This window comes from Dromiciops gliroides, chromosome 1 (genome assembly GCF_019393635.1).
Source record: "Dromiciops gliroides isolate mDroGli1 chromosome 1, mDroGli1.pri, whole genome shotgun sequence".
NCBI classification, from domain to species: domain Eukaryota; kingdom Metazoa; phylum Chordata; class Mammalia; order Microbiotheria; family Microbiotheriidae; genus Dromiciops; species Dromiciops gliroides.
The window spans coordinates 33,253,142-33,278,562 of NC_057861.1; the positions used below are offsets into that span (position 1 = coordinate 33,253,142).

Below are 25,421 nucleotides of genomic sequence, written 5' to 3' on the forward strand. Positions count from 1 at the left end.
AAGCTGATTGGTTGGAGTCATCCAAATCCATTGTCTTTGAAGGTGTTCTCAAGTTGAGTTCACAGTCTAGCTTCTGAGAACAATACCTTCTTAAGGGATAGCCAGGTGTGATTACAATACAGTTAACTTGAAGTAGGCTTAATCAGCAGTCAATCACTCTCACTTGATTCAATCAGTATAGATTAATCTCCAGGTGGGTCTTGGAGTATCTGCTAAATCCCATTATTTCATCACACACAGCAGGAGTTCTTAGCTTTTTGTGTGTCCTGGACCCATTGGGCAGTCTGGTGAAGCCTATGGATTCCTCCCCAGAATGATGGATTAAAATGCATAATATAAGCTACGTAGGCTTACAGAAGGCAACCAATTATATTGAAGTAGAGTTATCAAATATATATTTTTCTTCTTTTTCAAATTTTTTTTAAAAAGTGCTCACAGATCTGAGGTTCAAAGCCCATGATTGATAGGCCTTTTTTTTTGACGGGGATTTTTATATAACAAAAGTAGTAATAAGAGCATAGTTATCGAAGAAAAATATTTTCAAATATTTGCAATCATCAGTTGGAATCAGAATGAGATTCCCACCGTAACTGATTTCCCCAAAATAGGTGTGCCTTTGAATCTGTGCATCAGCCCTGCGTAAATAGTGCCCTTGTGGGAAGAGGGGCCTTACTTTGATCTGCAGTAGCCCTGCCCCCTTCCCAAAGCCTTACAACTTGCCCGGTGATCAGATTTCACCAGATCCAGGAGAAGCACTTTCCACCTGCCTTCTGAACTTTAAAAATAATAAAAACAAGGCAGCTAGGTGGTACAGTGGATAAAGCATCGGCCCTGGATTCAGGAGGACCTGAATTCAAATCCGGCCTCAGACACTTGACACTTACTAGCTGTGTGACCCTGGGCAAGTCACTTAACCCCCATTGCCCGCCCCCCCCCAAAAAAAAACAAAAACCAAAAACCCCAAAACCAAACCAAAACAAAAAATTATTAAAAAAACCCCAAACCCTCTAGTCCCTGCTGTTCCAGTGAGGCAGCAGCCCTTGATAACATATTGGGATGGGATTCTCTTCCAGCAAGAGCAGAAGGACCTGCATCACTTGTACAAGAAGTATGTCCCCTATCTCATTGACATGATTGTGGAAGGGATGCTGGACGGCAGGCAAGGAGAGAGGCTCAAGACCATAGTGCCTCAGACGGACCTCAATATGGTAGGGAAGTGTCATCACCGACAGCCAGCCTCCCGTGTGTGGGAAGGGCACTGTGCTAGCTCTGGGAGAAATGAGCAATGGGGCTGAGGTACAGGACATGCCCTCCTAGAGTTTACAGTCTGGGAGGGGGAAAAGAACATGTATTATAGATGACCCTGGGAGGCAGGTGCTGTTAGTATCCCCATTTTACAGAGGAGGAAATTGAGGCAAATAAAGGTTAAGTGATTTTCCCAGGATCATGCAACTAGGATGTGTCTAAGGTAGGATTTGAACTCAGGACTTGCTGACTCCAGGCTTCACTGCACCACCTTGATGCCACTATAACATATAGGCATATAGCTGGGATAACACTGAGTTTGTGAGCCTGTGTGACTGGGAGGGACACGGCACCCTCCACAGTAGTAGAGAAATTGGGAAGGAGGGACAATCTGGGGGGCATGATAATGACTTCTGTTTTGGCCGTGTTTAGTTTGAGATTCCTACAGAACATCTGATTCGAGATGCCCAAGAGGCCATTGGTAATATGAGACTGGAGTTTTGGAGAGAGATTAGGGTTGTACATATGGATCTGGGAATCATTGCCTGGAGATCATAGTTGGATCCAGGGGAGCTGGTAGGATCGCTAAGCCAGAACAAGAGAGGAGGGCAAGGGGACAGCTAGGTGGAGAAGTGGATAAAGCACCAGCCCTGGAGTCAGGAGGACCTGAGTTCAAATCCGACCTCAGACACTTGACACTTACTAGCTGTGTGACCCTGGGCAAGTCACTTAACCCCCATTGCTCCGCCCCCCCCCAAAAAAAAAGAAGAGAGGAGGGCCCATGGCGCAGCCTCAGGGCTCAGACTTAGTGGGTGTGGCCTGGACAAAGAACCTGTAGAGCAAACAGAGTGGTGGCCAGAGGAGGGATGGGAGGAGATCCAGGAAAGATCAGCCATCCTGCAAACCTGGACTGGAGAGAATATCTCAGGGGAGGGGGGATGGACAACATCAAAGGGGGCAGCTAGGAGGGAAGTTGGCAACCACGCCCTGGACGGCCAAGATGCCCAGATGCCCAGGCTGGCATCGCCTGGACTATTTAGGATTGCTTGCTTGCTCAAGTCACATGTGGCGGGAGCCTATCCCCTGGGCCCAGAGTTCTGAGCCACGTGCTTTCCCTTCATTCTGTGCACTAGGTGACTCAGTTAACCAAGATGCTGGACTCCTTGCTGGAGACAGAAATAGAAGAAGCTGATCTCTTGGAATGCTACTTCTTGGAGGCACTCTACTGCTCCTTGGGGGCCTCCCTCCTGGATGATGGGAGGCTGAAATTTGATGAATGTGTTAAACGAGTTTCCTCCATGTCAACAGTCAACGATGAGGATGTCTGGGCCAGGCCTGGCGAACTGCCAGGTGGGGGCTGGCCAGCTTGACCCATTCTCCTGAGGGGGGCTTGATTTTTTCTTCCGACTTCAGAAAGTGCCATTGATGTTATTTTGGGGCTGGCTGGAACTCACTTGCATGCCGGTGTTTTGTAGCTGAACTGTATGCTGTTTGTTCTAGGTCAGCTTCCAACGCTGTACGACTTTCATTTTGATGGTAAACGGAAGAGGTGGCTCCCGTGGAGTAAATTAGTTCCCGAGTACATTCATAACCCAGAACAGAAATTTATTGACATCCTGGGTAAGTGAGAATAGATTTAGCATGAGCATATTTAATTATTCTATTTAATATGGGGGAGAGAAAGGCATCCTTGTGAGTTCCTTTCAGAGGTTTGACCAACAGAAATTATGGTGAGTACATCTTAGTATTGACTCCCAAATGGTTATCACTCTTTTTTTAAACTTTTTTTTGGGGGGGTGGTGAGGCAGTTGGGGTTGAGTGACTTGCCCAGGGTCATTACAGCTACTAAGTGTCAAGTGTCTGAGGCTGGATTTGAACTCAGGTCCTCCTGACTCCAGGGCTGGCCCTCTATCCTCTGTGCCACCTAGCTGTCCCTGTCCCTGGTTATCATTTTTTAAAAATAAAGGACAAGTTTTTTGAGGCAGTGGTGTCTTTGTGTCCTATATTTGTCAGTCCTTGTAGCATCATTCTCAGCATTGTAAGAGGAGGGACAAAACATACAGAGATGGTGGTGCTGGTGGGGTTCCCACTGGGCACCTCCCTGGTCAGCCTCTCTTGTCTCCCTTGGTTTCTGCCCTCTTTGACAAGTGGAGTAGATAGCATGTTGTGGGAGCCCCACTGTGCTGTCCAGTACTAACAATGGAAAACAAATGGAGTAAGCTGTTAATAGGGACCACAAGTCTCTAGAATTGGTTCCTTTAATTGTGAGGCTGCCCAGTGTAACCCTTTTTATATAATAGTTGTTTTCTTAAGAACTGTGCAAGTCAAATTTTAAAATTGAGCCAGAGATTCTTTTTAATACCAACATTAAGCAAGTATCAGCTAGGCATAGAATACCAGGGTCTTCAAAGCACTGAAATTCTTTAAAAATTTTTTTAGTATTTGAATTTCTCCCAATTACAGGTAAAAACAATTTAAAACATTCATCTTTTTTAATAAAGTATTTTATTTTTTCCCATTACATGTAAAGATATTTCTCAACTTTTGTTTATACAGACTTTACAATTTCAGATTTTTCTCCCTCCCTCCCCTCCTTCACCCTCCCTCAGACAGCAGGCAATCTGATATAGGTGTTATATATATATACACATAATAACATTAAATATATTTCTGCATTAGAGAAAAATCAGAGCAATGACAAAAGACCTCAAAATAGAAAAACGACAGCACCAAAAAGAAAAGAAATAGTTTGGTTCATTCAGCATCTATACTCCACAGTTCTTTTTTTCCCCCTGGATTTGGAGATCCTCTTCTATCATGAGTTCCCTGAAACTCTTCTGTACCATTTGCATTGGTGAGAAGAATATAGTCCATCACAGTAGATCAACACACAATGTTGATGATACTGTGTACAATGTTCTTCTGGTTCTGCTCATCTCACTCATCATCAGCCCACGCAAGACCCTCCAGGCTTCTCTGAACTCCTCTTGCTCATCATTTCTTACAGCACAATAGTATTCCATTCCATTCATATACCACAACTTGTCCAGCCATTCCCCAATTGATGGGCATCCCCTCAACTTCCAATTCCTTGCCACCACATACAGAGTAGCTATAAATATTTTTGTACGTGTGGGTCCCTCTCCCTTTTCCATGATCTCTTTGGGAAAAAGACCCAAAAGTGGTATTGCTAGGTCAAAGGGTATGCACAGCTTTATAGTCCTTTGGGCATAATTCCAAATTTCTCTCCAGAATGGTTGGATCATAAACATTCATCTTTAAAACTTTGAGTTCCAAATTCTCTCCCTTCCCCCCTTCCCTTTGAGAAGGCAAGCAATTTGATATAGGTTATACATTTGTAGTCACGTAAAACATTTCCATATTAGTCATGTTGTGAAATAAAACAGACAAAAAACTCAAGAAAAATAAAGTAAAAAATATGCTTCAATTTGTATTCAGACACCATCAGTTCTTTCTCTGGGGTTAGATAACATTTTTCATCAAAAGTCCTTCAGAGTTGTATTGCTGAGAATAGCCAAGTCATTCACAGCTGATTATCTTACAATATCTCTGTTTGGGTCAGCTAGGTGGTGCATTGGTCAGAGCACTGGCCTTCAAGTCAGGAGGACCTGAGTTCAAATCTCACCTTAGACACTTACTAGCTGTGTGACCCTGGGCAAGTCACTTAACCCCAATTGCCTTAAACAACATTCAGGGCCATCTCCAGTCATCCTGATATATATATATATATATATATATATATATATCTTGCCACTGGACCCAGATAGCTCTGGAGGAGAGAGTGAGGTGGTGACCTTTCACAGCCCTACTTCACTTAAATCCAATTCATTGCAAGTCATAACATCACCTCCTGATGTCATGGTCCTCTTTGGGAATGAAGGACAAATAACAACAAAGTCCATTTCACCTTGCATGTTAGTCGTTTCAGGTTTTTCTGAGAGCATCTTGTACATCATTTCTTTATTTTTATTTTTTTAAATCATAAAAGTATTTTATTATTTTCTAGTTACATGTAAAGATAGTTTTCAACATTTGTTTTCATAGGATTTTTAGTTCCAAATTTTTCTCTCTCCCTCCCTTCCCTCCCCCTCCCCAAGACAGAAAGCAATCTGATATGTTATATATGTACAATCACATTACGCATATTTCTGCAATTGTCATGCTGTGAAAGAAGAATCAGAACGAAAGGGAAAAACCCAAAGTGAAAATAGTATGATTCAATCTTCATTCAGATTCCACAGTTCTTTTTCTAGATGTGGAGAGCATTTTCCATCATGAGTCCTATAGAATAGTCTTGGATCATTGTATTGCTGAGAAGAGCTAAGTCTATCACAATTGATCCTCACACAATTTTTCTGTTACTGTGTACAATGTTCTCCTGGTTCTGCTCACTTCACTCAGCGTCTGTCCACTTAAGTCTTTCCAGGTTTTTCTGAAATCTGCCTGCTCATCATTTCTTATAGGACAATAGTATTCCATTACATTCATATACCACAGGGGGCAGCTAGGTGGCATAGTGGATAAAGCACCAGCCCTGGATTCAGGAGGACCCAAGTTCAAATCCGGATGTAGTCACTTGACACTAGCTGTGCGACCCTTGGCAAGTCACTTAACCCTCATTGTCCCGCCTACCCCCCCCCCCAAAAAAAAGAAAAGAAAGAAAGAAAGTACATCTAGATTCTCCGTGATCAACTAGGGTTAAAATCTGAGCAACTGATGCAATGGGAAACCATTAGTTCTAGACCTTTGTGGAGTCCAGAGCCTGAGTTATGTACCTGATTTAGAGGGTCCTCAAAGTCTTTTATACTCCAGTAAATAAACTCTAGGTTGCCAGATGTTCAATTCATTGCATTTTAAATGAATTCTTAAATGTTTCATAGTTCACACAGTGGATACCACCCGTACGACCTGGTTGCTGGAACAAATGGTTAAGATTAAGCACCCTGTTATTTTTGTGGGTGAATCTGGTACCTCTAAGACAGCCACTACCCAGAACTTCCTAAAGAATCTGAACCAAGACCTCAATGTAAGTCCTTGTGCTTAATTAATAACAATCAAGATTTCTCTAGCTCTTTAATATTTGTAAAAAAAACCTCTTCAAACTTATTTAACTCATTTGGTCACATATTAGTTCATTAATCTATTATTTCTAATTCTTTTATACATTTTTGCCTTTCCCTTCCTTATAAAGTACTCAAACTGTCCCTTTTGTAAATTTTTGCCTCTCCACCCTCCTGTGGGTGCCTTATCTGCTCCTTTTGTATACTGCTGAATTCCCTGGGAGGAAGTCACAGAACTATGCAGACTGAATCCACTAAGGTTTGTGATGTAATGTCACTGCATAGGGGCAGCTAAGTGGCACAGTGTATAGAGCACTGGCCTTGAAGCTGGGAAGACTTAAATTCAAATCTCACCTTAGATACTTGCTAGCTGTGTGACCCTGGGCAAGTCACTTAACCCTGATTGCCTCAAACATCTGGGGCTATCTCTAGTTGTTCTGATGTATATCTTGCCATTGGACTCAGATGGCTCTGGAGGAGACAGTGAGGTTGGTGACCTTGAACAGCCCTCCCTCCCTTAAATCCAATTCAGTGCAAGTCATGACATCACCTCCCGATGTCATGGTCTTCTTCCAGAGTGAAGGACAACAACAGTAACAACAATCTATGACATACCTCTTCTCCCTGATTGACTCTATGTCACACTCGCCACAGAAATTGTTCCAGGCCTTCTCTTTTCTTGTCTCTTGTCTCTCTTTTCTGTCTCTCCTGTGCCTCTTAGCAGAGGACCTCCCCCTCGTACTTTACTGATGCAGCCTTTTTGTGCCTCTCTGGATATGGGTTCGAGGTAGGAGGGGAAAAAAGCACTCACTTCCCCCCAGCTTCCACCTTTGGAATGTGGGTGTGACTGCCCAGGTTCAGCTACATCTATGCTCTTCCTACTCACTTCTCTCCAACAGCAACAGTAAGCATGGCTGTAAGGCTTCTTTCAGTTCTGTTCAGCATCATCTGAATAGGAGCAGAAAAGGTGGATGATGGGAGTAATCCTGGGTGGGACCTGAGAAAGTACTTAGAGGTGGGGGAACTGGAGGTCACAAAGAGGGCAAAGCATAGGTATAGCAGGGGGGAATCTTAGGAGAGGGAGAATGAGAGGAAGTTATGGTCAGATGCAGGAATGTCAGAGTCCATTATGTTTTGTGTGCATGGATGGTGGTAATCTTGTAAAGATATGCATGGGGTGAGAAGTTATCATGACTCTTCTAGTTCTCTTTTCCTTTCAGGAGAATGTAACTTCCTTGAGGACAAGGGGCCTGTTTTGTTTTTATCTTTGTATCCTCAGTAGCTGTCACAGTTCCTTTTACATGTAATAAATGTAAATTGAATTGAATTGACTGTGCTGTTTCCAAAGCCCATATGTAGAACTTGGCTTACTTGTAAACTGGCAGATAAGACCTGCCTCTTTCAGGGAAAAGGGATGACTCATGCCCTAAAACACAATGAAGTTGATTTAATAAACATTTTCAGTGAGTTGAAAAAGATTTCAGTTTGAAAACTGTTAAAATTGTTAAATTGAAACTCTTATTCATACTTTTGCGGTTGACTAATGAAGTAACATTACACTAGTCAAAATAGTCAGCTGCCTATTTCCAACACCATCTCCAATTCAGATTGTGCTCATCGTCAGTTTCTCCTCCCGGACCACATCCATGGACATTCAAAGGAATTTGGAGGCAAATGTTGAGAAGAGAACTAAAGACACTTATGGACCACCAATGGGGAAGCGTCTCCTGGTATTCATGGATGATATGAATATGCCCAAGGTAACATAAGGATTTCATTGAGAACATGTCAAGAAAGGGGAGACATGGCCTTCAGGAAGTGTGTATTCTTATTTGGAGGCTCAGAATGGTTATTGAGTTTCTCTCTGCCTATATATTCTGTTGTGTAGTTTCTTTCTTTCTTTCTTTCTTTTTTGCAGGGCAATGAGGGTTAAGTGACTTGCCCAGGGTCACACAGCTAGTAAGTGTCAAGTGTCTGAGGCTGGATTTGAACTCAGGTCCTCCTGAATCCAGGGCCGGTGCTTTAGCCACTGCGCCACCTAGCTGCCCCACTACTCTTTTTTAAGAAACTACACAACAGGGGGCAGCTAGGTGGCGCAGTGGATAGAGCACCGGCCCTGGATTCAGGAGGACCTGAGTTCAAATCCAGCCTCAGACACTTGACACTTACTAGCTGTGTGACCCTGGGCAAGTCACTTAACCCTCATTGCCCTGCAAAAAAACAAAACCAAAACCAAAACCAAAAACAACAAAAAAAGAGTAGTGGTCAAATTGAAAAATGACATGTTAGTAGGTGAATTCAAACTCTTCTGCAACTGGAAATAATAATTCATTGCCTTTCCTTCCTTCCTTGCTTGCTTACTGAATATAGGCATAGTTCCTACCCACTTAGACCTATAAGATCCTAATTGCCCCTTCTAAGGAGCTGGGGGTGGGGGGTGGGGGGGTAACCTTTACTATACACAAGAAGGATATCCCTGGATATAGAGGGCTCTTTGGCAAGGTTTATGTAGGAGTGTGTTGGAGCCAGCTCAAACCAGCTCAGGAATGCTGATTATTACATTTTCAATGTGATCATTTACATCTTGGAAATTAACAAATGCTACAAATCAGGGCTTCACTTATTGATTTCATAGACTTAAGAAAATTATTGAGAAAATATTAATAATGCAAATTAAACCCAAAAATATGTTGTGTGTACATTGTTTTTCTGGGAGATCTGATTTTTAAACATCTACCAGTACATCCCTGCTCTGTCTAGCATTTAATATTATACAGATGCTGGGTACCCATTTTGGAAAAAAAAAATCCATTTCCCTGGTAGAGTAAGTACACAGTATGACAATATATTTTCCATACTAGAATGTAAGCTTCTTGAGAGCAGGCACAGTTTCATTTTGGGGTTTCTATCCCTAGAGGCCAGAACAGTGTCTGCCACATAGTAAGCACCTAATAAATGCTTGTGCATTGGCCAATGGACTGATTCTTTTCTTCTAAAAACCAAGGTGGATGAGTACGGCACACAGCAGCCCATCGCTTTGCTGAAACTCCTTTTGGAGAAGGGTTTCCTTTATGACCGTGGGAAGGAGATGAATTGCAAAGTCCTTCGGGACCTCGGATTCATCGCTGCTATGGGCAAGGCTGGAGGAGGTCGGAATGAAGTTGATCCGAGATTTATTTCTCTCTTCAACGTTTTCAACGTCCCATTCCCTTCAGAAGAGTCTTTGCATTTAATTTATGCCTCCATCTTGAAAGGCCATACCAAGGTAATTTGAACTTAAATTAGAAACGGACACCAAAGTGTTATTTGACAGTAATTTGTGATCAGTCAAATTATAACCTCCAAAGGGCTCTTGGATGAGCTACCGCTCTCCCACCACCCAACTGCCTGGCAGTCAATCAGGCATCCGGTTACCGGTGGTGGTTTCACTTTGTAGGTGTTTGCGGAGGCCATCGCTGCTGTGAGTGACCTGATGACCTCTTGCACGCTGCAGCTGTACCAAATGATTGTCCAGGATCTTCCTCCCACGCCCTCCAAGTTTCATTACATCTTTAACCTTCGAGATCTCTCCCGTGTATTTAATGGCCTTGTCCTCACCAACCCGGAACGGTAAGCTGAGGTGGCCTCACTGGCACCTGCTGCCCTTGTGTGAATGTGGTTTCACCAGCTGTTCTTTGAGGGAGGGAGTCACCATGCCACTTCCTCCCCCTTCCCCTTCCTCTCCCCCTCCCCCTCCCCTCCTCATTTCCCTGGCTTCCTTTAAGTCCTAACTAAAGTCCCATCTTTTCCAAGAAGTCATTCCCAGTTCTCTTTAATCCTAGTGTAGTCCCTCTGTTGGTTACCTCCAGTTTATCCAGAATGTATCTTGTTTGTACATAATTTTTATGCATATTCTCACTCTTATATGACCATGAGCTCCTTGAGAGAAGGGCCGGGCTTTTGTTTTTAATCTTTCTTTGTATCCTTAGCTCTTAGCATAGTGCCTGATGGCACATAGTAAGTACTCAACATATGCTAGTTACCTGACTGACTCCCTATTAGCTTTTTTGTTTTGCCCCCTTTACTCCAAAGGCCATTCTTTTTGGCAGAGAAACAATCAACTTACGAATTGAGGAGAGAGAGAAAAGAGAGAGGAGAGGGAAAGAGAAGAGAGAGAATGAGAGAGAAGAGAGAGAGAGAGAGAGAGAGACAGACAGACAGACAGACAGACAGACAGAGAGAAGAGAGACACCAGAAGTAATTCTAGAAGTAAGGTGCAGATAGGAAAGAAGCACTGGATACCTTTCCTGGAAAATGGCGATGTTGATTAGCTCCATGGTGATTCTTAACCCATTTCAATACTCGAAGGGCTGTGATTTCATCAGTGTGACTCCTCTCTCCTCTCCAGCCCAGGTCATTGCATCTTGGTGGATGTATGGTCTTGGTAGCCTAACAACTCACTTCCTTGCAGCCATTAAGCCGATAGTGAACTATTCTCAACTGAGGTAGACAGGCTGATCCTCAGACTCTAGATTATCTCTAGGTCTGTCCTTGTTCACCTGTGGTGTATATTGCATTCCACTGGTGTGTCCTTTAAGAATCCAGGGTCAGGGCAGCTAGATGGCGCAGTGGATAAAGCACCGGCCCTGGATTCAGGAGTTCCTGAGTTCAAATCCGGCCTCAGACACTTGACACTTACTGGCTGTGTGACCTTGGGCAAGTCACTTAACCCCCATTGCCCCGCAAAACAAAACAAAAAAATACAACAGGACATGGAGCAGCTAGGTGGCACGATGAATGGAGCACTGGCCCTGGATTCAGGAGGACCTGAGTTCAAATCCGGCCTCAAACACTTGACACTTACTAGCTGTGTGACCCTGGGCAAGTCACTTAACCCCCATTGCCTCACTAAAAAAAAAAAAAAAAAGAATCCAGGGTCATTTTCACACCCCAGTGGAGGAAACTTAGACATGTTTTAAATTAAAGCAGGGTGATTTACGGCAGGTAATTTTTATTATGGTTTTTGTGTTCTATCAAGGGCCGGCTTGATGTGGCACATAGGGAGATAAGAACAGCTAGATACGACTCCAGCGTCTTCTTCTCTGACCTGTATTCAAGGGAAACGTTGATTCCTGTCAGGAGGGGCAGAGCCAGAGGCTAGCCACCCTGCTCTCCCACCAGGATAGAATGACATCCCTGTTTCTTTCTCTCTCTCTCTCTTTTTTTATATCTCGGTTTCATTGAATATTGTTAGTCTAGAGGATATGATTGTTAAGGTTCACGCTAAACTCCTGGTCTTTATTCATAAATAGAAAAAAGGAATCCCCACAGGGGAAATTCTCCAGTCTCTAGTGTGATAAGATGTAGTTAGTGACATGATGGAGAGTTCAGCTGCTGTCCTGTCAATGTCATCCCAGAGTCTTTCTCTTCTTTTAGCGACCTGAATAGAGGTTGGCATCACAGATTTTCTCTCTCATAGCCGGAAGCCAGGAGAATCTGGAAGCTCAAGGAGCGGGAATGGAGAAGAACTCTTCTCCCTTGTTCTTGCTAAGTCTGGCCTATCACACAGGTGTGGGGATGCTGAGTAATCAGTATCCGCCAATGAGGAGAGTGTCCCATACTACTGGGTCTTGAGACTTGGATTATAGTGTTAGTGTTCTAGATTCTGTACATGTGTTGAGTTAGATTTCATTCGTTAGGCCATAAAAGGAAATGGAAGAATTTTTATCACTCTTTGTCCCAAAAAAATATTATAGCGTTTCTGAGCATTGTTCTCTTTATGTTAAATCTTAGTGCAGAGGTTCTTAACCTGGAGTCTGGGAACTTTTTTTTTTAAACTTTGTGGTATTCCAATATAATTAGTTACCTTTGGAATTCTACATATTTTATCTTATGCATTTTTTTTTTTTTTGGTGAGGCAATTGGGGTTAAGTGACTTGCCCAGTGTCACACAGCTAGTAAGTGTTAAGTGTCTGAGGCCGGATTTGAACTCAGGTCCTCCTGACTCCAGGGCTGGTGCTCTATCCACTGTGCCACCTAGCTGCCCCCTAGTTTATGCATTTTAAAACATGTTTCAGAGGTGTCTGTAGGCTTTGCTGGACTGCCAAAAAGATCCACGATGCAGAAAAGGTTAAGAAACCTTGAACTAGATAACAGATGGGAAGTTCATCATTAGCTCCCTTCCCAATAGTGTTTTTTTCCTAAAATTTCAAAAATTCTCATTTTAGCAAAAGTGATGGTTTTTGAGCGCTTCTTCTCTAGTCTACATCCAAGTTGTTTCTGTTCTTCTAACCCTTCAGGTTTCAGACAGTATCACAGATGGTGAGAGTGTGGAGAAATGAGTGTTTGAGAGTGTTCCATGACAGATTAATTAATGAATACGACAAGACTTTGGTTAGTATCTCTAAATGCAATTATGAATGTGAAACTATAATTGTGCTGGTTTTCTCACTCACAGTATTGATGCATTATTGCAAAAGGTCACAGTGCGAACCTGGATTTATGAGAGATATTTTGGATATCTCACGGATGGCTGAGAAACCAGCCAAACAAATCAGAACCACATGATAAACAAGTGCAAACTGGAAGGCTACATTATTTAGAATTCTTTTTATTGAAAAAAAAATGAAGCAACAGACAGAACATTCATCCAAAATCTTCTTGAAATGATAGCCAGGTGGCAACAGGGTTGAGAGTGTGGGAGTTGGAGTCAGGAAGATCTGATTTTCAATCTTGCCTCAAGACACTTAATAGCTGTGTAACCCTGGGCAAGTCACTTAATCTCTCTCAGCCTCATTTTCCTCATCTATAAAATGGGGATAATAATAGCACCTACCTTCTGGAGTTGTTGTGAGGACCAAATGCATGAACATATGTCAATCACTTAGCGAATCTTAAAGCAAGCACTATATAAATGCTGGTTGTTTTGTTGTTGTTACTATTAATTACATGGAAATACCACTTGAATCCTTTTAGCTAATCTAGTAAACATTCCTTTTTTTTTTTTTTTTTTTTTTTTTTTTTGCGGGGCAATGGGGGTTAAGTGACTTGCCCAGGGTCACACAGCTAGTAAGTGTCAAGTGTTTGAGGCTGGACTTGAACTCAGGTACTCCTGAATCCAGGGCAGGTACTTTATCCACTGTGCCACCTAGCCGCCCCCTCAAACATTCCTTTTTTGATTGGCTTTCTTAATCATCCTTACTTCGTTTCTTACTCCATCTTCTTTTGTAAGGTACAAGATCATATCCAGGCCTTGGTTCAGGAACATTTTGCAGAAGACTTGGAATTTGTCATGAGAGACCCTATACTCTTTGGAGATTTTAGGATGGCCTTGCACGAAGGAGAGCCGAGGATTTATGAAGACATCCAGGACTACGAAGCTGCAAAAGCTCTTTTCCAGGTGTGGCATGGTCGGTCGTGTTTAAGGTAGCTGACCTGACAGTCAGTCTGAAGAAGGTGGATGATGGTCCTTCCACCCAGCTTAACATTGTTTTCTGAGCTCCAGGGAGAGGGGCCGTCAAGGGGAATTTTGTGCTAATAGGTGCATGAAAAAGAGTTACCCCAGAAAACTTCCAGCTGGGACCCTCTGCACACCAAATGGGGCAGTGCTTCCAAAGGTCCTATTCTGAAGTGAAATGGGGCATATTTCTCATTCTGCACCAATAATTCAATTCAACAAATATAAGACTGACCTTGAAGTCGGAAGGCCTGAGTTCAAGTTTTTATCTCTGATGTGTGACCCTGGGCAAGTCACTTACTCCAGGCAACTCTCTAAGACATGTGGGGTCATGAACATTAATAATTTGTAGAGAAGGTGCTGATCTGCAATGGTAGTGGGAGTTTTCTCCCTGGGAAATGCCCTAAAATGATGAAATTGCAGGTATGGAAAATTTTTTCTCCCACAAATATTAGGTTTAAGGTTCAGGATAACAAAGTGATTTTGCATATTTGTCATATTAATGGCTGAGTTCTTTGAGTTGTCTTTATGACCTCCATTAAGTAAAAGCATCTGTACTGTTAATACTTGTCTTCTTCTTCCAGGAGATTCTCGAGGAGTATAACGAAGCTAACACTAAGATGAACTTGGTTCTCTTTGATGATGCTTTGGAGCACCTGATTCGAGTCCATAGAATTATTCGAATGAATGGGGGCCATGCGCTGCTGGTCGGGGTGGGGGGCTCTGGAAAACAGTCCCTGGCGAGGCTGGCCGCATTCACCGCAGGCTGTGAGGTTCGTACTGCGCCTCCAATGGATTCAGTTCATTTGGTTCCAGTGTTGGTGCCATTGGAAACCAAGGCTTCCGTGGACTGTGAGATTGAGTTTGTGCATATTTAAAAAATTTTACAGTTGACACTTTAACAGTGTCTATGTGAATATCTTAAGATCTCGTCTTTTATTTGGAATGGAGAACCTCTTACTTTGGTTCTTTGGAAAACTTAATAATCATTGACACACCTGATCTTTTGTTTTTTCATCCTTTCTCACCATATGAGATATCCATGTAGGTCTCTGGAGGAAAGAGACTGTTTTCACTTGTGTTTTTGTACCCTCAATGCTTGTTTGTTTTAAGTGAATCAAATGAGTTATGGTTTGTTCTGCACCAAAGAACCAAAGGAAATATTGAACATAACCCATGCATTTTACATTTATGCACGTGTTTATATTTGGATATATTTCATAGGCAATTAAGTCACATTAACCTCAAATTTCTAGTGTCTAATACATTGTATTTTTATGTTACCAGGTGTTTGAAATTGTTTTGAGTCGAGGCTATTCTGAAACTAATTTCCGAGAAGATCTCAAGAGTCTCTACATAAAACTTGGAATTGAGAACAAGCTGATGATTTTCTTGTTCACAGATGCCCATGTGGCCGAGGAAGGTTTCTTGGAGCTCATCAACAATATGTTAACATCAGGTAACTAGAGAAATGTTGTCTCTTTCCCGTTACAATGTAAGTTTCACTTTTGTTTTTATTTCCCCAGCTCTGGATATGGTGCCTAGCACATAGTAGGTTTTTATTAAATGCTTGTTGGTTGGTTGGCTAATTGATCTCAAATCCTGATCCATTAGTCCTATGTTAGGCAGCTTTCTGAGGGCCACATTGCCAAAGCAACCATTCTAGTGGTCCCTGCTTTCCCAGAAACCTGGTTCCTTTGATACTGAGTCAGACTCCGAGGATCCCTTTTTTCTAATGGTAAACATTTTTGTGGTTGCCTATAGAGCTTTCAGTTCAAGAATTTTTGGAGTTTGATGTTGGAGTCAGAAGGCGTGAGTTCGAATCCCAACGTTGCCACTACCTATCTATACAGCTTCAGACAAATGGCTTTATGTCTTGTAGCCTTGGTTTCTTCATCTGAAAATGGGGAACATTAATACTTGCTCTGACAGTTTAACTGTCTTCACTACCAACCTCACAGGGGTTTTCTGAGGAGAGGACTTTGTTAACTCTGAAACACTGTGCAAGTACAGCACCTGCTCTGGTCTCACTCCCTCTACTAGCCCTTGTATGCACAGGTTGGAGTCCCCAGTAGGCACTTCCTCTTCTCTTCCCTACCTCTCCCCACACCTACAGCTCTATCACATACATACACACAGGGTCCTATGATCTAGTCAAAGAGGGAGAGAGGGAGAGAGACAGACAGACAGAGAGAGACAGACAGACAGACAGACAGAGAAAGAGAGACAGAGACAGACAGAGAGACAGAGAGACAGACATAGAGAGACAGAGGGAGATAGAGAAGGAAGGAGAGACAGAGAGGGGGGATGGAGGAGACAGAGAGGGAGATAGAGACAGAGAGACACACAAAGAGAAACAAAGACGGAGAGACAGACAGAAGAGGAGGGAGAGAAGAGGAGGGAAAGACAGAGAAGGGGGAGGGAAGGGACAGAGAGAGGGAGAGACAGAGAGACAGAGGGAGATAGAGAAGGAAGGAGAGACAGAGAGGGGGGATGGAGGAGACACAGAGAGGGAGATAGAGACAGAGAGACACACAAAGAGAAACAAAGACGGAGAGACAGACAGAAGAGGAGGGAGAAACAGAGGAGGGAAAGACAGAGAAGGGGGAGGGAAGGGACAGAGAGAGGGAGAGACAGAGACAGAGAAACAGAGAAAGAGACAGACACAGAGAGAGGGAGAGATGAGAAGCCCCCTTTTTTACACACTGAGTTTTGGCTCATCAATTGGAGTCCTGACGTGTGGTTCTTACAGCCACTTAGAAGACGTCATCACACCATAATCCCCTGGGTCTTGGATGGCCAGAACCTGGCTCCCCAGAGCTTCTCCTTGTGGAAGCCCAAGTGGTTGCTTAGACAGGAAGTGGGGGGGCGGGGGGGAGAATATTTGTGCATTCCCTAAGGACCGCCCCCCCCAACACTCTCCCTGTGCCGCCCAAGTATGAATTAATAGTATTAGAGAAGAAATGGACCTTGGTGATTTAGTTTGCACATTTACCTCTGAAGTCCAAGTGAGGGCAGTTCTTCTATTTAGCTTGTGTGTCTTCTATTTAGCTGCCATTTACTTGCCTCCAGTTTCCCTGTTCCCTCCAGCTCCCCAAGCCTTTCACCATCACAGGTTCTTCATAAGTGCCTGTTGGATCAAATGGATTTGAATACCATGACTGACTATGGAACTTTCTCTGCCCAGAGAAGGAGGCTTGTGGAGACATAATCTCAGACATGCAGGAACGATGCCACAAAGAATGCCCAAATTTGCTTCTGCTTGGGAATCCAAATGAACTGCCTTTACATAGTCTCATAAGTAGAAAGTGGGATTCGAACCCAGGATCTCTGACACCAAGTTTTAGATTTGGGGGGAGGGGAAGTCTAGACCTATAATACATTGCTATAAAGAATTCCTGTTCCTCCCAACAATGAGGCCTTTCCCTCCATGGATTGTGTGATTTATAGTCTTAGAAAGTTGCCTAGAAGGCGCCAACACTTGTCCACAGTCACACAGCCCTAAGCATGATTCTTCACAACTACAAGGTTAGCCCTTTGTCCACTATGTTCTACTGCCTGTTTTAGATATGACTATGATTAAAATCCGCCATCCAGCTTCTTCGTACTCCAGCCTCATGTGCCATGTGACAGCTAGCATTTCTAGAATGTTATCAAGTCACAGTGGTGACAATGGACAGGCTTGCTTTACTCTGATTTTATTGGAATGCTTCTAGTGTTATTCCATTATAGATAATGCTTGATCTTGGTTTTAGATAGACCTCGGTTAAGATATTAATGAGTAGCTCATTTACTCCTCTTTTCTTTAATGCTTTTTAACATAAAGAGGTATTGTGTTTTATCAAAAAGTTTTCTGCATTATTCATAATCACATGATTTTTATTTGTTTGTATTATTAATGTAGTCTATCATATTTTTTAATTAATATAATCTGTTATATTTATAACAGTATAAGGCCCAATCTTACATTCTGGGTAAAAGTCTAACATGGTCATAGTATATAATCTTTTCAATATGTGTTTTAGCCTTTTTGCTAACATTTGATTTTAGCATTGATGTTTATTTGTAATACTTGTCTATAATTTTCTTTCTCTAATTTAGCTCTTCCTGGTTTAGGCATCAGGGAGATATTTATTTCAAAGAAAGAGTTTGGTTAGGATCTTTTCTTTTCCTATTTTCTCAAATAATTTATATAATATTAGGACTAATTATTTTTAGAATTTTGGTAGAATTCACTCACAAATCCATCTGCTGTTGGGTTTTCCTTTGGGAATTCCTTAATTTCTTGTTAAATATCTTTTTCTGAGATTGAATTGTTTAAATTCTGTTTCTTGTTCTGCTAATCTAGATATTTTATATTTTCCTAAATATTAATCCATTTTAATTCTTAACAGTTTTGCTGGTATTTCCCTTGAAAATTTACCTTCCATCTGCTCTGAATTTAATCCTTTATATACTATATATTTTTAAAGAGCTACAGTACATTTTATATAGTGTTGAATAGGACAACCCTATATACTATAGACTTTTCTAAAAAAAAGTGTTTAATTGTTTTCTAGGAATTGTGCCAGCACTTTTTCCAGATGATGAAAAAGACTCTATTCTAAGTCAGATTGGACAAGAAGCTGCTAAAAGTGGTGCAGGATTGGCTAAAGAAAGTGTTTGGCAATATTTTGTCAATAAGAGTGCAAATAACCTTCACATTGTCCTTGGCATGTCACCAGTTGGTGATACACTGAGAACACGATGTCGAAATTTTCCAGGTACAATTCGTTTGGTCAAACCAATTAAGTTTCCTTGTTGCCAGGGTAGAAGCACTGGAGTCTAGGCATGGTGCCCACTTTCTCGGTCTGATGCCAGGTTACCATTTGCAAAGCAAATCAGAAACATTCAGGAAATCCTCCAAATAATGTAAGCCCTAACCCCCAACTTTGCTCTGAAAAATAGTACTGTTCCAGAACTCTATCTATCTTGTCTGAAGATTGAAATTTGGTTTTATTCATGCTTATATGTTGTTGCTCTGACTTGTGGGAATGTTTATCACCCCCTCGTAAACGCCTGTTCAAAGCACAACTTTAACTAATGGAGCCTAATTTCATTTATGTACGAGTAGATTAATGGATTGAATGAATGAAAAAGCATCAGTTGAGCATTAATTCTTAGTGCAAAGTAATGTGCTATGTGCTGGGAATACAAATAGAATGACCACCCAATCACTGCCCTCAAAGGAGCTCACATTCTAATTTGTCATTGTCCAGTCATTCAGTCGTGTCTGATTCTTCATGAGCCTCCGGACCATACTGTCCTTGAGGTTTGCTTGGCATAGATACTGGGGTGCTTTGCCATTTTCTTCTCCAGTGAATTAAGGCAAACAGAGATTAATGATCTGCCCATGGGTGTCTGAGGCTGGATTTGAGCCGCCTAGCTCCCTCCTATACATTCCAATGGGGGAGACTCTATTGTTTTGTCTGTCTGTCTGTCTATCTATCTACCTACCTACCTGCCAACCATCTATCTATCCATCTATTCACAAATACCTACATGCATATACACATATACACACATATATATGTACACATACATACATGTAGGCTTAGCTACAGAGCAGATAGTAAGGTTGGTGTAGAGGCCAGAGAAGGCTGACATACAAACACATCTTCTTTAGTGTCATCTCAGTTGATAAAACAAAATATTTTTGATATTGAGTTGTTGAATGATACCAGTGAGTCTCTAGTAGCTGTGGCTACTGCGGAGGTACCCGTAGAGACAGCTGTCTGGGTACACCCCCACAACGACAGCTTCCTTGGATGGTAGCTGGGTGTGGGTTGGGGTGGGGGGGAGGGGATTGGCTGGAAGCAGGGTCAGTGGTCAGCCCTGCTCTTCCTGGGCTCATTTCCTTTGCTGATTCCCCCAGGGTCTAAGGAGGAAATGGTGCTAGTAATTTGGTTTGCCCACTCATGTTGCTTCCTTTCTCTCCCTTGGATTGCTGAGTATTTCTTTTGTTGTTGTTTTCGTGTGTGTGAGGCAATGGGGGTTAAGTGACTTGCCCAGGGTCACACAGCTAGTAAGTGTTAAGTGTCTGAGGTCGGATTTGAACTTAGGTCCTCCTGAATCCAGGGTTCTATCCACTGCACCACCTAGCTGCTGGGATTGCTGAGTATTTCTAGCAGGGTCAGTACAAACTGCAAGTCCTTGGAATGATGAAATTTGTCCCCGGTGTATATCAAAGGATTGCTAATTTGCTGGCCAATAAAAGTGGTGGAAATGTCAATGCTATTGAAGCATAATGATCTTTATCATTATATAATTATATCATATAATTATTATAATTATGCAATTATAGAATGATCTTTATCATTATATAATTATATCATATAATTATTATAATTATGCAATTATAGAATGATCTTTATCATCATAATGATCAATAGCCACTTTTTATTTTAGGTCTGGTAAATAACACAGGCATTGACTGGTACTTGCCATGGCCGCCTCAAGCCTTATATGCCGTTGCCGAGTCATTTTTAGGTAAGTGTCAGAATGAAATTAAACTTTTAGTGTACCATAAGATAATTGATTATTTATTCTTCCTAACTTTTAATTTCTAGCCAATAATTATTTATTTAGGGCAAGTGGTGGCACAGTAAAGCGTGCTGTGGGGCAGCTAGGTGGCGCAGTGGATAAAGCACTGGCCCTGGATTCAGGAGTACCTGAGTTCAAATCCGGCCTCAGACACTTGACACTTACTAGCTGTATGACCTTGGGCAAGTCACTTAACCCCCATTGCCCCACAAAACCAAAAAAAAAAAAACAACAAAAAAAACAAACCCCAAACCCAAACCCAAAAAAAAAAAAAAAGAGTGCTGGGCCTGTAGCCAGGATGACTCAATTTCCTGTGTCAAATCTGGCCTCAGACCCTTACTAGCCATGTGACCTTAGGTAAGTCACTTGACCCTGTTTGCCTCAGTTTCCTCATCTGTAAAATGAGCTGGACAAGGAAATGGCCAACCACTCCAGTATCTCTGCCTAGAAAACTCCAAATAGGGTCATGAAGAGTCAGACAGGACTGAAAATGACTGAACAACAACAAAGATTTATTTGATGATGATGATGATATAACTAACACTGATATAACACTTGGCACAGTGCCTGGCACATAATAGGGGCTTAATACGTGTTTACTGACTGACCAATGTTTATTACACAGCACTTTAAAGTTTACACAGTGCCTTACGACCAATAACTACTTTGACTACGGCAGCCCAGGAAGGTCATTGTGATAGGTGGTCACACAGTTAGTCACACAGTCAAAACTGGGATGTGAGCCCAAGACTTTCTGGCCCCACGTCTGGTCCTCTGTTTGCTGTGTCATGTGCTGCCTTGGGCCCTCTTCTAGGATGGTGTGAAACCATTGGTTCACAAGTAAAACACACTGCAGAACAGGACAAAACTTAGGGATACCAAGCGAATTGAGGTCACCAGAAGGAAGTACAAGGGGGAGTAAATGCCACCAGATACAAGTTGGATATTGAATCTGGCAATTACTCTCTTCATCAGGAAGGAAATCATGGGACTTAGAATTGAGATACCTTGGGGCAGCTAGGTGGCGTAGTGGTTAGAGCACCGGCCCTGAAGTCAGGAGGACCTGAGTTCAAATCCGGCCTCAGACACTTAACACTTACTAGCTGTGTGACCCTGGGCAAGTCACTTAACCCCAATTGCCTCACCAAAAAAAAAAAAAAAAAAGAATTGAGATACCTTGAAAGATCATATGGTCTTAACTTTATTTCAATTTATTTTTGGAAAAACATTTTATTTGTTAAACTATCAATAAAAACATGCAGAACTTTGATGGAGGCTTCTACTTCAAAATGTAAAGCTGTTATTTATAGCTGTGGAACCACAGTCTTTGAGGCATCAAAATTGTGGCTGACCCCAAAGGTTGATGAAGAGATGCATGGTAGGTGTAAATGGGGTTCAATACATTACTCATAGTAATTTATACCTAAGAAGGGTAAGAAACTTACACACCAGATCTGGTCATTCCTGATTGGAAAAGGCAGTGAACAGGACAGGGGCTGCCTGGACAGGCCCCTTAGGGAGGACTCATGAGAAATCATGACAAAAGAATGGTGCCACATAAGGAGGCGTGGTTGGGTGGCGATTTGCATCACTGGACGGGAGTGACCATTTCAACAACTGTCCAAATCTATTTAAGTATACTACAAGGACTGCAAAGGACAGGTTTACATTTACGCGTAAAATTTGTGTTTGTGTCTGTATGTTTTATTGATGAGTTTAATAAAGAATAGGCACCTTTTCCCCTCCATCTTTTTATTTTAAAGCCTGTTTGATTAGATTTGTAAGACACTAGGCAAATATATTATTTTTAAAAATAATTTTATCCCTGCTGTAGCTTCTTGGGCATCCTGTTCCTTGTTGGGAGAACCCTCGCTGTTAGAAAGTTTTTCTCTAGGTCTAAGGCTTAATACTGAAGGAAGATTTAGAACCATCCCTTATGGCAGGAAATTATCTGGGGCTCTTTAAAGTTTTATTTATTTAATTAATGAGTGACATTTTATAACTCCAGTGCCTTCGTACATAAAGTTTGAATTACACTTAACGTTATTCAGACTCTATCATGTCAAGGAAATTTTTACCTCTGGGAAGACAAGATCTCCCTCACTGTAGGGAGATACAATTGCTACCCTCTACACTCTAGCCTAAGAATTAGCATTATTGTTCAGTTGTTTTTCAGTCATGTCCAACTCTTTGTGATCCTATTTGGGGTTTTCTTGGCAAAGATAACCAAGTGATTTTACCATTTCCTTCTCCATCTCATTTTAGAGATGAGGAAAACGAGGCAAACAGAATTAAATTACTTCTCCAGTCAGCGTCTGAGGTCAGATTTGAATTCAGGTCTTCCTGACTCCAGGCCCAGTGCTCTGTGCACTGTGCACCCAGCTTCCCTCAACATTGTAACCCCAGCTTTATCAGAAAGAAGACACTGTCCACACCTTCCTACAAGAGATTTCTCTCACATTTCTGCCCTTTTGCTTTAGGGGAGAATCCAATGATCCCATCTGATTACACAGATGACGTGGTAGGACACATTGTCATGGTCCATGAATCTGTTGGCGAGTACAGCAACAAATTCCTCCAAAAATTGAGGCGAAGCAACTATGTAACTCCCAAGAACTATCTTGACTTTATCAGCACCTATTCCAAGTTACTAGATGAAAAAACTCAATTCAACATAGGTAAGACTTATGTATGGAAGGAGGTTCTACCTGCTGAAGAGCGGACTTAGAAGAGACATTTTGCTGATGTCCTTCCTTTGTCTTTGCAGCATAATCATTCCACCCCTTGCCCCATGCCCATGATCAATGCTCCTTAGTGACAAGCAAAAGCAGTAACTGATCAACTTTTTAAAAAATTGCCGAAAAGCTTCTTTTCCCTTGAGTAGAGGTTTCTTTAAAGTGACACAGCAGGCAGACTCCACCAAAGATCTGTTTTCAGGAGAATTTCTCATCTCTTGCTAAGCTTGAAGAATACCGGCAGGTTTTTATTTTCATTTTTTGATTCCTGGATAGAACCATGGGGGTGCTCTGCAGCTTCATATTTGTGTTATGCTGTAGAAATTATGATGTTAAAAATATTGCCAGCTACAGCCAGTATTTGGCTTTCTAAATGGTGCATGTTGGCCCTCAACACTTTTAATCCAGAATCAGAACAATCAGGTCAGCCAATAGCACTGGGCCCCAAGATGCTGATATGGGCAGCGTGGTGTGTTTTGTGTCTCCACAAGGCCTAGAATCATCAGCTGGTGGACAACGACTCCTCTGCTGTGATTAGAAAAGTCAGATTTTGTGATGAGAAAATTAATTTAAATGAAATTCTTTGAACTTTGTTTAAGATTTTCCTCTTGAACATTTGAATTGTGTTCCACTCAGCACAGTGCAAACGTCTGGAAGGAGGACTGGATAAGCTGAAAGAAGCTACCATTCAACTAGACGAGCTAAATGTGAAGCTCGCAGAGCAGAAAATCGTCCTTGCTGAGAAGTCGGCTGCCTGTGAGGCTTTGTTGGAGGAGATCTCAACGAACACGGCAATAGGTGAATAACCGGCCATGGCATCTTAGGCTGGCAGGCAAAGCAAGTGTGTGGCCAACCAGGCCGCCATCATGCAGGGGTATCTCTGGTGGGTGCTTTGCTCTCTTTCTAAGTGAATGAATGAATATCAGGTCACTGTCATCAAATGAGATCGTTAAACTAGGGCAAAACAAGACCAGAGAGGCTATCTGGCCCAAGGCCCAGAGGGGTCAAGAACCTTACTCAAGGGGTCACACAGCTTAGTATAAAGTGGCAGAACTGGGGTGTGAATTTCCCTTCAAACCCGGTATGCTTCCTACTGGCCATGGTTGGACAAGTCAATATTAATGGAGACTCTACCAAATACTGAATTAGCCATGGGGATTTGACCTGGGCTCAAGTTCCTGCCCTCAGTGGACCTTTTCCAGAAGAACTATTTACCTTTTTTTTTTTTTTTGCAGGGCATTGGGGGTTAAGTGACTTGCCCAGGATCACACAGCTAGTACGTGTCACCTAGCTGCCCCGAACTCTTATTCCTTCTTCCTTGCTTGAGCATTTACTTTGTCTCCTTCACTAAATCCTATTTATCTCCCTGTCCTCTCCTTTACAGGGAGTCATAGGTTGACCAAATGTCAACTTGTGGTTTGCAACTATATGCCAGTGACCCCCAGATCTCTGTCTTTGGCCCTGACCTCTAACCTGGTCTTTCTAACACCTGCAGATTTCTTGTCCATGGTTTCAGTCCAGATCATCATGGCATTCTTGGTTTTGCCTACTGTAACAATGACCACACCCAATACCCTTCCTCCCCTCAGTTTCTTCTCTCTCCTGTCTATTTTACACATTCCTTCTGAAATCATGATTTTTAGATGCTGCTCTCTTACTATCTCTTACTACAGAGGCTCCTCATTGATTAATATATTAACTATGGATTCTGCTGCCCACTTGGGAAGAGCTGCCATCTTTGACTATCTCCCCCTCCTATTCGTGCCCATCCCATGATCTTGCCAGTCTGGTTTCTGGTTATTCATCTAAAATGTGTCTTCCCTCTAGTCATACAGATTAGTTTATCAGCTTGGGCACATTGGCATCTTCTTAAAGCACAGTAAAACTATGAGCTATGCCATGCAGGGTTACCCAAGGTCATAGTGGAAGGTTCTCATAAAAGATGATCCTCTGGAGAAGGAAATGGCAAACCCCTCTGGGGTCTTTGCCAAGAAATCCCCATGGGCAGTACAAAAATGATAAAAGGGATGACCAGAAGATGAGCCCCTCGGGTCAGAAGGTGTCCGACACACTACTGGGGAAGAGCAGGGGACAACTCCAAGTAGCTCCAGAGAGAATGAAGCCGTTGGGCCAAGGCCAAGGCAGAAAGCTGCCGATGTGTCTGGTGACAGAAGGCAAGTCCAATGCTGCAAAGATCAACATTGCATAGAAACATGGAACGTAGGTAAGGTGGATGCAGTCAAACAGGAGACGGAAAGATAACATCGACATTTAGGTGTCAGTGAACTTAAATGGATGGGAATCGGTGAGTTTAGTTCAGGGGGTCACTACATATACTTCTGT

General features: G+C 42.3%; 1 protein-coding gene across 1 annotated transcript in view; it reads left to right on the forward strand.

The window, feature by feature from the left end:
• The window catches only part of DNAH10 (dynein axonemal heavy chain 10), a 139,153-nt gene that overhangs the window by 82,877 nt on the left and 30,855 nt on the right, over positions 1-25,421 (forward strand). Inside the window, exons 42-56 of the mRNA XM_043979641.1 lie at positions 1,074-1,208; positions 2,379-2,595; positions 2,746-2,865; positions 6,147-6,292; positions 7,934-8,086; positions 9,331-9,591; positions 9,763-9,935; positions 12,605-12,698; positions 13,537-13,704; positions 14,346-14,534; positions 15,049-15,220; positions 18,321-18,524; positions 20,209-20,289; positions 22,824-23,021; positions 23,715-23,876. Coding sequence (XP_043835576.1) covers positions 1,074-1,208; positions 2,379-2,595; positions 2,746-2,865; positions 6,147-6,292; positions 7,934-8,086; positions 9,331-9,591; positions 9,763-9,935; positions 12,605-12,698; positions 13,537-13,704; positions 14,346-14,534; positions 15,049-15,220; positions 18,321-18,524; positions 20,209-20,289; positions 22,824-23,021; positions 23,715-23,876 — 2,473 coding nt within the window. The remainder of the gene's footprint in view (positions 1-1,073; positions 1,209-2,378; positions 2,596-2,745; positions 2,866-6,146; positions 6,293-7,933; positions 8,087-9,330; positions 9,592-9,762; positions 9,936-12,604; positions 12,699-13,536; positions 13,705-14,345; positions 14,535-15,048; positions 15,221-18,320; positions 18,525-20,208; positions 20,290-22,823; positions 23,022-23,714; positions 23,877-25,421) is intronic.